Source organism: Microchirus variegatus (assembly GCF_963457635.1).
Source record: "Microchirus variegatus genome assembly, chromosome: 22".
In the NCBI taxonomy this organism is placed as follows: domain Eukaryota; kingdom Metazoa; phylum Chordata; class Actinopteri; order Pleuronectiformes; family Soleidae; genus Microchirus; species Microchirus variegatus.
The window spans coordinates 15,600,818-15,613,660 of NC_139823.1; the positions used below are offsets into that span (position 1 = coordinate 15,600,818).

Genomic DNA, 12,843 nt, shown 5'->3' on the forward strand with positions numbered 1-12,843 from the left:
TTTTAGTATGCGAGCGAGAACATATCCGCACCTCTTTGTTTTTGTTACACAAGTAAAAAAAAACACAAAAAAAACACAACAACCTCCTTATCATAGAGAAACAGCGAGGCCCTGATTGTGCGAAACCTTCCGAGTCGACGAGACAGTGATGTGGAGACGCCGTTTTAATTTGAAATTCTGTAACGCCGAGCTCAGACGTCTGACATTTAATCAAGTGCGATTTCGTGCGGCGCTCTCTCCTCCCCCCCCCGTGCGCGCTCTAACTCCAGAGAAAACAAAAAGGTCTTCGTCTCAGGAGCTAAAAAAGGCTCGGAAGGGAAGTGTGTGTGTGTGTGTGTGTGTGTGTGTGTGGGGGGGGGGGGGGTGTGTGTGTGTGTGTGGTCTTGTACTTGCAGCATACTGAGGACCAGTGAGGGTTTTTAACCAACAAAGTGAGGTCATTTTTACAGAGTGAGGACATTTTGGCCGGTCCTCACTTCCTTAGTTTGCTATAACATGCTATACTCAATTTGTCAAAAAAAAAAACAAAAAAAAAAACATTTTGGATGACACAGTATAGTATGACGGTTTTTTTTGTCAAATTTTGAGTAAAAATTTTTTTTTCAAATTTTGGACGACATAGTATAGTCATTTTTGGTAAAAAAAAAAATAATAATTTTGGTAGACATAGTACAAGTATGATGTTTTTGTAAAATTTTTGACCCCCCCAAAAAAAAATCTAAAAAGTTTTCCAGCCATTTTTGCTCCGGGGCTCCACCTGCAGACATTTTATGGTACTGCAACCAGTAGTTCTTTGTAGACGTCATTCATGAAGTAGATATTTGTAATTGTGTTGATTTATGAAGTGGAAATCCAGTCCTCAGTATGCAGCAAGTACAAGAATTCTCCTGGAGAATCTATCAATGTAAATGTAAAGATTATACAAGTAAACAAACGCTCCCGGGATCTGCTTTTATGCCCCGAGCTGCGTTGATTTATGTCTTTTTTTGAAGAGCGTGGAGTCGTCGGCAGCCGTTGTGCACGGGCCTCCGCCGTAGATCGCCCTCGTGCTTAATTAACGCGAGCGGAGGAAAGAGCGAGTCGCTCCTGCTGTGCTTTGGTGTCACTTAATAGCTCACAGATTACAAACGCACATCAGCAGATGCACTCTGATATCTTCCCCGCGCGCCGTGAGGTGGAGGAAAACTGCCGGCTCCTGCCACATAATCAAAGAGCCTTGTCAAGACCCAGTGGCATTTCGTTTTTTTCGCTTTGTGCGCCGCGACTTTGTTTTTAAATCTTAGCCTGTGTGTGTGTGTGAGCAGGAGGTGATGAGGCTGAAAACCAACGACACAGTACCTTTAGCATTTTAAGAGACAACGTGGATACGTTTACAGCTTCGTGTCATAATCAAACGTCCTCAAATCGGGACAAACGTCGACTTGACCAACAAAAATCACAATTCGAATCGACTGAGCTGTCAGTTCAGACCGAGCAGCGTCTGTCATTTCCTTCCCCCCCGTCTTTTGTTGTCACTGCCAATTCAAACACTTGAGGCGCGAGTCTCGTCATACGCCAGATTTCCCCTCAGGATGCGACTGGAGTCGAGTGGAAGTCTTAATACTTTCACAGATCACTCGATTTTACAGCACGCTGAAACGCCGTTAGGGGAATTATCGATGGACAAAAATCAGCTTGACGTCAATCAAGCGTGCATAAGTTTGCCAAATACCACGTCGTTGGTGTTGTAAATCAAGGGAGGAGCGACTCGTGTTGCTAGTCAGTTGGTTTCAATGAGGAAATTGGAAGATTACGCTTTGGTTTTTTGGGGTTTTTGAACCCTAGATATTTGTATTAATGTTACACTAAACACAGACAAGAGAGATTGTATGGTTGGCCAACGCAACTTAGGGGTTTCTGAAAGCTGAGAAGTTGCACGTCAAAGCCAACGTGTGGTTATTACGGTAATTTCACTTGCACCCTGTTGCAGGAAGCCGGCGAATCAGCATCTTTGTCGCCAGAGAATTAAAAAATGTTGGCCTGTTTTTGGACATGGAGACATTTTTTTTTATTTTAAACATGTTTTATACTGTTCAAATTTCAGATTTAACACGCAATATCTGGTGTTTGTAAATTTTGTATACAACTTTTAGTTTGTCTTCATTTCAAATTGTTAATACACTATTTTAACATGTAGTAAATTGTAAATAACTGTCGTATATTGAAAAATGGGCCGAAGCACTAATTTACACGATCATTTTCCGACCCCTTTATTGTTAAAATAAGCCTCGAAAAAGTCCAGACAGCCGTTTTGACGCGTTAAAGGGTTAAAATGCGTCAAATACTGCATCATATTGATGGAAAATTCAAGCGTGCGATATGATAGTATTGCTTCACGCACCAACACAACAGTGGTATAGCTCCATCTTTGTTGCACTATAATACAAGTGAAACTGGAGATCTCACACCATCAGAATGTTATAGTACATGCAGTTAATAACATTATTGCTGAGGAAGCAGCAGCAGGAACCTTCGGTTTCCCCTTCGTGTTGACGGAACCTCCTCATCTCATTGGACATCAGTCCAATCTGGGTTTGCACGAAGCTAATGGGTCATGAAATTGGCTCCTCCGTGCTGGAACTTTAACATCCAACAATCAACCAAAAGGGGGGGAACCCTCCTCCAGCCAATTACAATATTTGGCCTTATTAGGTGTAGTGCGGTGCAGGGCCGCTGTTAAAGTCACGCTCTCGCCCGCTGAACACGCCCTTGGACTTGGTAAAGCTCTTAAAAAAGGCTATTTGGGCGCTGGATACGATGTGCGTTTTAAATCTCGACAATCCACCCCGCGTTGTGCAATGCGGCGTCCGGCGTTGTGATGGAGCTATTGTTGAGACCATCAATGAGCGCGGAAATGAGGCCGTTAGAGAAAGATATACTCGGAATATAATTACTGGATTAAATGAGAAAAAGCTCGATCGCATCAATCACGGCCATTAACTGAGGGATTCTTATCTAACGCGTGATTAAATTGCGACTGAAACTCGTTTTCACACCTAATAGACTCCGCTAAACTCGGTACGAGCGGTTGTGTTTACCCACAATGCCCTGCGTTTTCGTCCTGCTTCCTGCAATTAGAGGCCTACAGTATGTTTTTAGGCGGACCAGAGTTCGCTTCTTCGCCACATGAACCAGACTTTCAGATTAAACTAACTAGTGTTCGATTAAAGCTCCCATAGAGTGGTCCTGTCGCACATATATGTGAGTTATGGAGGTCTACTTACATACATTCACTTGTTTTTATGCTCAAAAACCTCCTCGTTGCTGCAAACGAGCCGATAGAAATCTCTCCTCACTGAAGCTCTCATCAGCTGCGGTGTTTCAGACCGAAATCTCACCCCCAAAAGACAGAACTGTGTCGGGATTGGCCAGCCAACGACAGTTTTCTCACCCTGGAAGTGACCTAATCAGCACGCCAGCTCTCAGAAACGCAGCTCCCCCTTCTGGAACGGTGGATGCACTGCTACTCATTATCAAAACATTGTTTTAACAAGTGTTTAAAAACGGCTTCGTCGCGACTCCCCGCCGCAGTCCCCTTTTTACGACTTTGACCCGCGAAACACCTCCACAACGGACGTTCTTCTTCTTCTGCGCTTCATTGTACGCTCGCGGATGTGCCCGGACTAGTGCCTCCCGCAGGAGCAGGAGGATCCACTGTTCTGGAGACGGGATCCTTGCGTCGCGATTCCAGGCGAGAATACAATAAAACCCAGCGTTCTCAGCAGTGGCTGAAAAGGTTTGTTTCCAAACTTTAGGGCTTCATGAACGAGGTAATGGCGCAGATACACACTAAAAAACAGCGTTAATTGGAACTTCCAGTCTTTTGGAGCTTTAAAGCGGACCTAGACCGGAAGTTCCAATTAAGGCTGTTTTTTAGTGTGTATCTGCGTCATTACCTTGTTTACGAAGCCCTGAAGGTTCTAAACAAACAGTTCAGCCACTGCTGAGAACGCTGTGTTTTATTGTAATCTCGGGCTCAGTGAGATCTCTGGAAAAACCTGGTCCGGTTACATAAACACAGGTTCTCAGGAACAGCAGATCGTCCTGCTCCGGGCACTAGTCCGGGCACATCCGGGTGCGTACATTGAACCACAGAAGAAGAATAACGTCCGTTGTGGAGGTGTTTCACGAGCGACAGTGTCTTCTGACTCCGGGTCAAAGGTCGTCAAAGGGACTGCGGCGGGGAGTCATGAAGAAGCTATTTTTAAACATTATTAAAACAATGTTTTGATAATGAGTAGCAGTGCATCCACCGTTCCAGTGGGGGGAGCTGCGCGTCTGAGAGCGGGTGTACTTCCGGGTACTGGCCAATCACAACACTTTGTCTTCTGGGTGAGAGAGTTGAGTCTCAAATCTCGCGGCAGCGAAACAGCGTCAGAAAAGAGAGATTTCTATCGGCTCGTTTACAGCAACTAGGAGGTTTTTGAGCATTAAAACAAGTTAATGTATGTAAGTAGACCTCCATAACTAACATATATGTGCAACAGGACCACTCTATGTGAGCTTTAAGAAAGAGCTGTTGTTAAAGTGAACCCTGAATGAAGAACTTTTGCTCTAATTTGTCATCCCCTCAAAGATGTTTCACTTATTTTGGCGTGTTTCGATCGATCTGTCCGAGCAGGACTTTGGGTCAAAGGTTTTTTCGTGGTTTAGGGTTTTTGTGGACGAGTCTTGAATGATCAACACAGGCTGGAAATACAACAACAACAACAACAAAACAACAAAACAAGCCTGACCTCCATGAACTCAGGATCTGAGTGGCTATAGTTTGGAGCCTGATTCTGATCGTCTTGAAAACAGCGCCAGGTCCACTTTTTTCCCTCAATTTCGCGATCGTATCCGAAACGCACCGGCAGCACGCTGATGAGGCGAAGTGGGATAAAAGCTATCGCGACCTATCGACTTCCCTGATTAAACCCACAAAATAGATCCGCCGCCAGAAGAGCGGATGTTGCAGCTTTGATGTGCGATGGGGTCATTTCGGAGTTGCCGAGCACGCTGCAAATTCAGCTTTATTTGCAAAAGCTGAAAGAACAAAGGGGACAGTGAGCTGCTCATTCTGTCCATTTCTTCCCCCATTAAACGAATGAATCACTGCTGGTTTATCAGTGTGGTTTCCCCCCCCCCCCCCTCACATATTAGTCGCCGTAACAAATCAAAGTGGCTCTGCTGATAAACGGTTCTAAAATGTGAGTCCGGTGAATGTACAAAATGAATCAAACGGCGAGGACTACCTTAATCTCTCCACCACCTGTAATAATGGCTTCGAGCGAAGATTTATCCTGCTTTTTTAAAATAGCTATCGCCTAATTAGAGCCCATTTTATGTGTCCAAATGCAGCGCGACTGCGAGTGAAATATGAATACATTCCTCATACATATTAGATAATGACACCTATTTAAATTTTACTTTGTCAGTGTATTTTTCCCACTTATACTCAGTGAATTCATTCTTCTTTTTTTTTTGCACTATATTATTACTTGAAACACAGGCTAGGTGGATTTTTCATCATGCAGCCACATTTACATAAAGATTAGGCTGCGATGGCTTCCTGACGAATATCCAGCTCGGGCTTAATAAACGCGACAAATGCGTGAATTACTGAATAAAAGCAGGTGAGGCACTGATGAGGTTATGATTACGACTTTTCATCCCAAGACAGGCTGTTTTATTAATAACATTTGACATTATAATGGCTGTGATATGAGCAATTGGGTCAATAATAAAAACAAAGATTTTGATGTTATGGTGTTTAGAGTTGCAACCAATGATTATTTTTGTAATCGACGAGTCGTTTGGTCCATAAAAAGTCAGAAAATGTTCAAATAAAACGTCGATCGGTGTTCGTCAAACCTGGAAATGACGATGTTCTCGAATGTCTCGTGTTTGTTCCGCAAACCAAAATGATTCAGTTTTAACGATTTTTTTGTTACGTGGAGCAAAGAAAAAAAAATCTATATCTTCTATATCTATTAATATCTTATTTTACTCATGAAAAAAAACCTTAAAACCGATGAATCGATTATCAAAATAGTTACAGTAGTTCAAATACCATTGGTGTGAAATGGCGAAATTCGGCGCCGAGTTGACGCGCTATCCAAAATGGCCGCCTTCCTGTAGGATTCACGGGAAAGTCGTCATCGGGTTTTTTGACCGTCCCGACCCAACGTACGCGCGCGCCAAGTTTCGTGCGCGTGCGTTAAACCCGACATCAGGTGACCTCATAGAAGTTTTTGACGTCAGTCTTTAGCCCCGCCCACTTTCCAGTTTTTTTCGGCACGTTCCCCGAAACAAAAATGTGTGAGTTTTCGGGCGTGTTCAGGCTCTCATTTTTTTTAGTCTCCATATTTTGATAATCATGAATGTAGAAACTCTTGAATATTTAATAAAAGTCGTCCTAGTGAGTTTTTTTTGAAGTGCCACAAGGGGGAGCTGCGTTATTTCCAGTCATTCCAGGACCTCACCATCTCTTCACCGTACTTTATTCCAATTCCAAAGGAGATACCATCTCATCCTTCGCTTATAGACTCTACATACTCACGCGTGTCGGGCTGTGATTACTCGACAACTGCAGGTTATGTCGACGACGAGTATCCGGGGCTGAAAAGAGCTTCCACTAAGAGTTTCTGTGCTGCACTGTAGACGCTGTTTTATTTTAAATTTTAAAAGAAAAATCCCCACTGTCTCACTTTTCTTTTCAATTAAATTCATCTATTTTATTAATCCCAACGGCGGCGACTGCTTCGACTAGCAGAAGGTCTAAAGGGCAGAAAATGACTCTTTCTGAGCATAATAAAGACATTAAGTCGGTGATGATATTAATCACTGTGTGTGCCTGCTTCACTCAACTCTGTGCCTGTTCACCTATGTTTTTGTGTGTGTTTTCCTTACGTTCATTTAATCAGTCGGTGAAAGTGTGGCACCCTCACCTCACCTCTTGTCTTTTTGTCTTTCTTTCAAAACCGACAGGAAGCTGCCGCTGAAGGAAGAAAATGGAAAAGAGTCTCTCAAGCCAGATACGATTGAAATCAAAGTGCACGGCGACAACAGCATCCACACAAAGCCGGACGACAGCAAGGCGTAATAAAACAACAACAACAAACAAACAAACAAACAAAGAAGAAGAATAGAATATAAAAAAGAAAAAAAAGGGGTCGGGCCCCCCCCCCCCCCCCCCCCACACGCCACCAAAAGAACATTCGGACCAAAACCCAGAGAATCTACGACGCGGGGGGGAAAAATACCATATGTGTTTATAAAGATGCCCCCGGTGGACGGCATGTGTACATACAAATAATAGAGAGGAAATAGAAAGGAGACGGAGGGAAGGGTCGACCTTTTTTTAGACGCGATCAGTGTGTGTCACGGCATCAGTGGAAGGCTCTTGTTATCGATGATTGTACTTTTATTTTTTCCGTTTTGTTGGTCCGTGTGTGTGTTTTATGGTTTTATCGGACAATGTTTTTTTTACAAAACACACAAAACGTCCACACGTGGAGAACAAATCCCATCTCCGCCTCCTCCTCCCTCCCTCCCGTTAAAAATCCCCCTAAAGCTCACTAACGCTCTTTCGTTTCCCCGTACGATTTAAACCCGACTGCCTGTTTTTCCGCGTTCCGCTCCAGCTAACGTCCTGCTAACGGAGCTAAGCTAACACTGTAGCGCTGTGTTTTCAGCAACGACGACGTCTAAGAGGCTTCGGTGTCTTTATTATTATTATTATCAACGACGAATTCGGACTTACTTTGCGATCGGTGTTGTCTGAAGGGCTGTTTTTTTGTTTTTAGCGTCGCAGGAAAACAATCGCCGAGGGGAAAAAAAATAAGCATTCTGTGACGACCACACACACACACACACACACGTACGTGCATTAATGTTTTTGTTTTTTTTATTGACACTGAATATTGTCGACACTGTGTTGTACCTCGTTTGTGTTCAAACGTCCACAAGGTTAACTGTACTGCCAGCCAATTACAAGGCTTGTGGTTGAACAAGTCTGGAGAAAAACAACAACAACAACAACAACAACAAAGATAAGAATGGACACACGTGCCCCGGCAGACGTCCTCCCCCGCAGTTCCTCTCGGTGGTGTCGTGTAATCGTTTCCTTAATCTGTGAAAAAGAAAGAACGTGAATCCTGACCCGTAACGTTATTTTTTTGGACGACGGAACGTTTCAGATCTGCCTCCCGTGAGCTTGTTTGTTCATTTGTTGTTTATTTCCCATCCGTTTGTTCTCTGATTCTCTCTCTCTCTCTCTGATGTTGTCGTGTGTTGTACATAGGTGACACAAAAAAAAAAAAAAAAAAGATATTTTACAAAAAAGCTTTTATGTAAATACACCCTAAAGGATGTCTTTTTTCAAAAATGCAACAACAGGCTTTCTTTGTAAATGCTCCTCAGATGAAAAGCTGTTTTCCTCCTTTTTTTTTTTCCCCTTCTTGTTTTTGTTGTTTTGGTCCAAAGTTCATGATGTGATGCTGTAATATTGCATTTTACAGTCATTTGCTTTCCCCCCCCCCCTCTTCTTTACCCCTGAAGAAAATTCCAGGCCCTGAGGCGATTCCACGGCATTTCTAATGGAGGCAGCGGTAATTACGGCATTAGTGTGCCTTCTCTTCTCATGTCCTTATGCCACTGCAGTAAATGTAACGCCGTCAAAATGATTCTTTTTTTTTTTCTCTCTCTTTTTTGCCACAGAATGTGTCGCAAAATCGGATTTTTATTGTGATTCTGTGAATTCCTGGAAATGTAGTCGTAGGACTGTGGCTTGTAGTCGCCAACACTGGACAGAAAAACTGGACGCGCGGGGTTACGTCATTCAACGCTGTGTCTCATGAATGTGTGTGTGTGTGTGTGTGTGTGAATACATGGTTGCATGTGTGTGTGTCTACTGAATGTATCTCAGTCACAGATTAAATACAGTACATTATACCCCCCCTCCCCCCCTTGTAGCTTTATCGATTTGCTTTATTTCTTTTCATAATCATTTTACGTGTTTACTTTATTTCGTCGATTATTTATAAAGATAGCGCTGTAGCGCCGCCCTGCGGGTCATACACGGGCCGCCGCGAGTGTGTGTGCGAGGGAGTCGGCGAGGTTAGCGCTCACGCAGTTTTGGAGTGTGCGCTCTCAGAAGGTAAAAATTGTGATGATATAGTTCTCGACAGTGATTAATTCCCCCCCCCCCCCGGGTTTTCGGCGTCTGCGAGGCCCCGCCGCTGTTTCCTGCTTCTCGGTTTCTTTTTTTTCCACCCAGCAGCAGCAGCAGCAGCAGCAGCAGCAGCAGCAGCAGCTCTTGTACCCTGCACATCTCAAACGCAATGGTTCCTGCCATGGAGTGGTTCCGCCCCGCCCCGCCTGTTTTTCCGACGACTGTAAATATGGGAGCACAGTGCCTGGAGGCTGTACGATTTGTACTTGTTCTTTTGTATTTGAATATGAGTCTAAAATCTCCCCCCCCCCCTTCTCCGTCTCCTCCATGCCTTGTTTTTTGGTCCATATGGGGTAAAAATCAGGCGTGTTTGAGCTCAGTGTATAGTATGTGTCCTCTTTGTCCCACCCCTCACCCCCCTCACCCTGTCCCCTTGGATTGTCCTCCGCTGAGTTTGCTTTGTCCAGGAGATGGGAACTATTGATGTCTCTCTGTACGTACCTGTGGAACACTTGTGACTCCTGTCATTTTGCCGCTGTAAATAAACATGTCCTGGTAGAAGAGAGTGTAAGAGGCTGTCGTTGGTGTTTTTGCCACCTTGTGCTAGATTCTACCATCGACGGGGAATAATTTGGCGCTATATTTTACCAATGTTGCAGCAACCGGCACGGCTTGTAAAAGGAGTGATGTCGCTTTATTATTCATAACGTCGCGCTGCGATGTCGGTATGCGATCTATTTTTTTTCATATAGCGCGCTCTTAAAGCAACACAGTCGCTGTGCAATAAGGAAACAAAACACTATTATTATACGCCTTAACGCTCTGTGCTGCAGGTGCAGGGAAATTGCAGTGGGAATAATAATAATAATACACAACTCCTTATATGGACTTCCTGGTGTGTGTGTTTAAAGGCCACAAATTCAGGCTTTAAAAAATGCGGGGGTTTTCCCGTCTTATGTGTTGCCGAGTCATTTTATATCGCATTATTATGTCGTCACGATATAACATAGCAATGATTATGCAGAAGGCACAAAAATAGACAGTTTTTCTTTCCGTTTTTGCTCCTGAAAACGAGCCAAAGTGAACGTATTTTTGCAAATTTATCAAATTTTAATCATTTTGAGTACTTTTTGCCTTTGTGTGTTGATGTAGATTATGTTATAAGACAAATTCTTATAGCAAAAAAGCTCTGTGTTCTCAGGGTTATAGCCCTTGTTTTGAATTTTTCAAATTCCGATATACTACAACCTTAAATATAAGCAATTATAAATAGATTAAACCAGAAAACGGCATCACATTTGATTTTAAATGAGAGAACAAAATGTCAAAATTGAGTAACGGCAGCATGTATAATGCAAATTCTACCAGGAGGTAATACTGTATGTAGTGACCTCTGTGCATGGTTGCAGTTGTGTAGCAAAAAGCACACGTGTCTCACAAAGACACAACTTATTAAAGTTTTTAATTTAAATCTAGCTTCCCTTTCATAGGATTTACGCCGCGTGTCTTCCGCTGCTCGTTTGAGCAGATTATGCTTCTCGGACGGATCCAGGCTTCCTTGCAAACGGCCCGTGCTAACGAGAGGGAAACAAACTTCGTCTCCCGTGAGAAGTCGACACACGAAACACTGCGCGTCAGAGTCGTCCTCTCCTCGTTTCACTACGGTGTGCCACAGGTGATTGCTTTTTCTTTTTTTCCTCTCCCGCCGCAGGAAGTGAAGGGAACAACGAAACTTGCTGGACCCAGTCGCACACACCGCGAGGGGGGGGGGAAAGATAGCGCGGTAAGCTTTCAGGCAGGGGTCCTCGCTTAATCTGTCTGTTTGCAGGGACTCCCATGATGCACATGCACACACAACCTTAATCCTAAGCATGAGAGAAGTTTCTGGGAAAGAATCTACCTGTCATTGTTATAAAGTTTTCCCTTCTTCTTACACACCTATACACACACACACACTAACTCATTTCTGAACTGGCTGACCCCCAAAATCAATTTCCAATATTGAGAAGAATCTTCCACCGTGCCATTAAGGCACTTTTGGGGTTTCTTCACCCAACGTACAGAAGAAGAAGAAGAAGAAGCACTTTGATCTGCGACAGGAAGCTTTGAACTTCTGCCAACTGCCGAGGAACCACAGCGGGCGTCGCCATTGGTTCGTTTCTCTCAATGAAACGGCACGAATTTGCGGTAGAGTGGGCGAAAATGATCGCACAAATGGGCTAGTTATCGTAAAATCCGGCAACGCTGGGAACCAAAGGAGTTCGAACTTTAAGAAGAAGAAGAAGAAGAAGAAGAGGGAGGCAGGAGGTTTTGTAAAGTCTTCATCTTCATCATGTGATTTTCATGAAAAAACTTCCACATTTTTTTTTTTTTAGACACCTTTTGTTCCCAAATTCCTAATTGTCCAGTCATTTTGGAGCATTTTTATTTCATGGTCCCCTCGTCATGCTTTTCTTTCATTTTGTTAGACATGACACAGTTTAAAATAAAAGAACACTACTCAAATGTGTCATGTATTGTCATGTTTTGATATCATTTTCATGACAAGTACTTTTTATTGGGTGTATTATTTATTTTGTCATTTTAGCATGTGGAACAATATGCAAGGAAACATTAATACTGAGGTCACATTTGCAGCATAGTTTTTAAAAACTGTTTTTTGGCATATTAAATAGATGAACAAAACAAAATGAACAACAAAACACACATTGCAACACATGCAATGCATGCATATATCAAATATAATATGCATCACTCTGTCTCACACTGTATTGTTTCATTATTATTATTCCAGTACATCGTAGAAGGCATTTTAAATGAATATATTATATATTATATGTGACTTCTGTTGAGTCATCCAGCGTTTGGTATGAAATACTTCTCAGAAATGCGAAAATTCCTCTTCTCCTGAGCACATAAAGACCGCGCTGTGTCAAGTAGAGATAAGTGGTTTCTGTGGAAACATTTAAAAAGATGTAGAAGGTGAAAGAGTCCACTTTTATCATTATTCCAGTATTATGAAAAGGTAAACACGCAAAGTCAATTTTTCTTTTCTTTTCTTGTCTTCTTTTGTCCCAACCAAAGCTGCTGCAAAAGTCAATAAAAACGCTTGCATGTATGTGCATAAAAGCTGCTTTTTCAGCTTACAAACATCCAACAGAACAGTTTCTCGGCAGCTCTTCGCCACGTTTATCTCGTCAGCGGACGGACGTTTGCTCGGTTTGTCGTTCATTCAGCTCCTCGCGCGGTTCAAAAGAAGAACGGGGGCAAAAAAGGCTGCTTGAAAGAAGCGTTTCGGCAAAAGCGGCGTCACTTAGCATGTCCGCGAGAGCCGTTAAATGTCCACATACGCATCCATTTAGGACGATATCTGAATAAACCACAAAATAAACCCTAAATGAACGAAGTAAATGCACTTGTATGCACTTCTTTACGGAGCCTCTGAAGTGACATGAGGAAAAAAAAAAAAAGAAGAAAAAATATTTTTTTTTGGGAAACCTCGAGTTTCCAAAAAAAAAAAAAAAATGTTTTTGAAAAAAATTCAAATTTTTCATCATTTTTTGGAAACTCCAGATTAAAAAAAAAAAAAAAAAAAAGAACATTTCTTAATTTTTATTTTTTTATCCTCATGTCACTTCGGGGGCTCCGCA

The 12,843-nt window shown here is 42.8% G+C and overlaps 1 protein-coding gene across 1 annotated transcript in view; it reads left to right on the forward strand.

Annotated features, from left to right (window-relative positions):
• The window catches only part of ncam2 (neural cell adhesion molecule 2), a gene marked incomplete at its 5' end in the record, with an annotated part of 350,469 nt that extends 343,332 nt beyond the window's left edge, over positions 1-7,137 (forward strand). Inside the window, one exon of the mRNA XM_083908283.1 lies at positions 7,009-7,137. Coding sequence (XP_083764409.1) covers positions 7,009-7,123 — 115 coding nt within the window. The 3' untranslated portion in view covers positions 7,124-7,137. The remainder of the gene's footprint in view (positions 1-7,008) is intronic.
• Between the last annotated feature and the right edge of the window lie 5,706 nt (positions 7,138-12,843).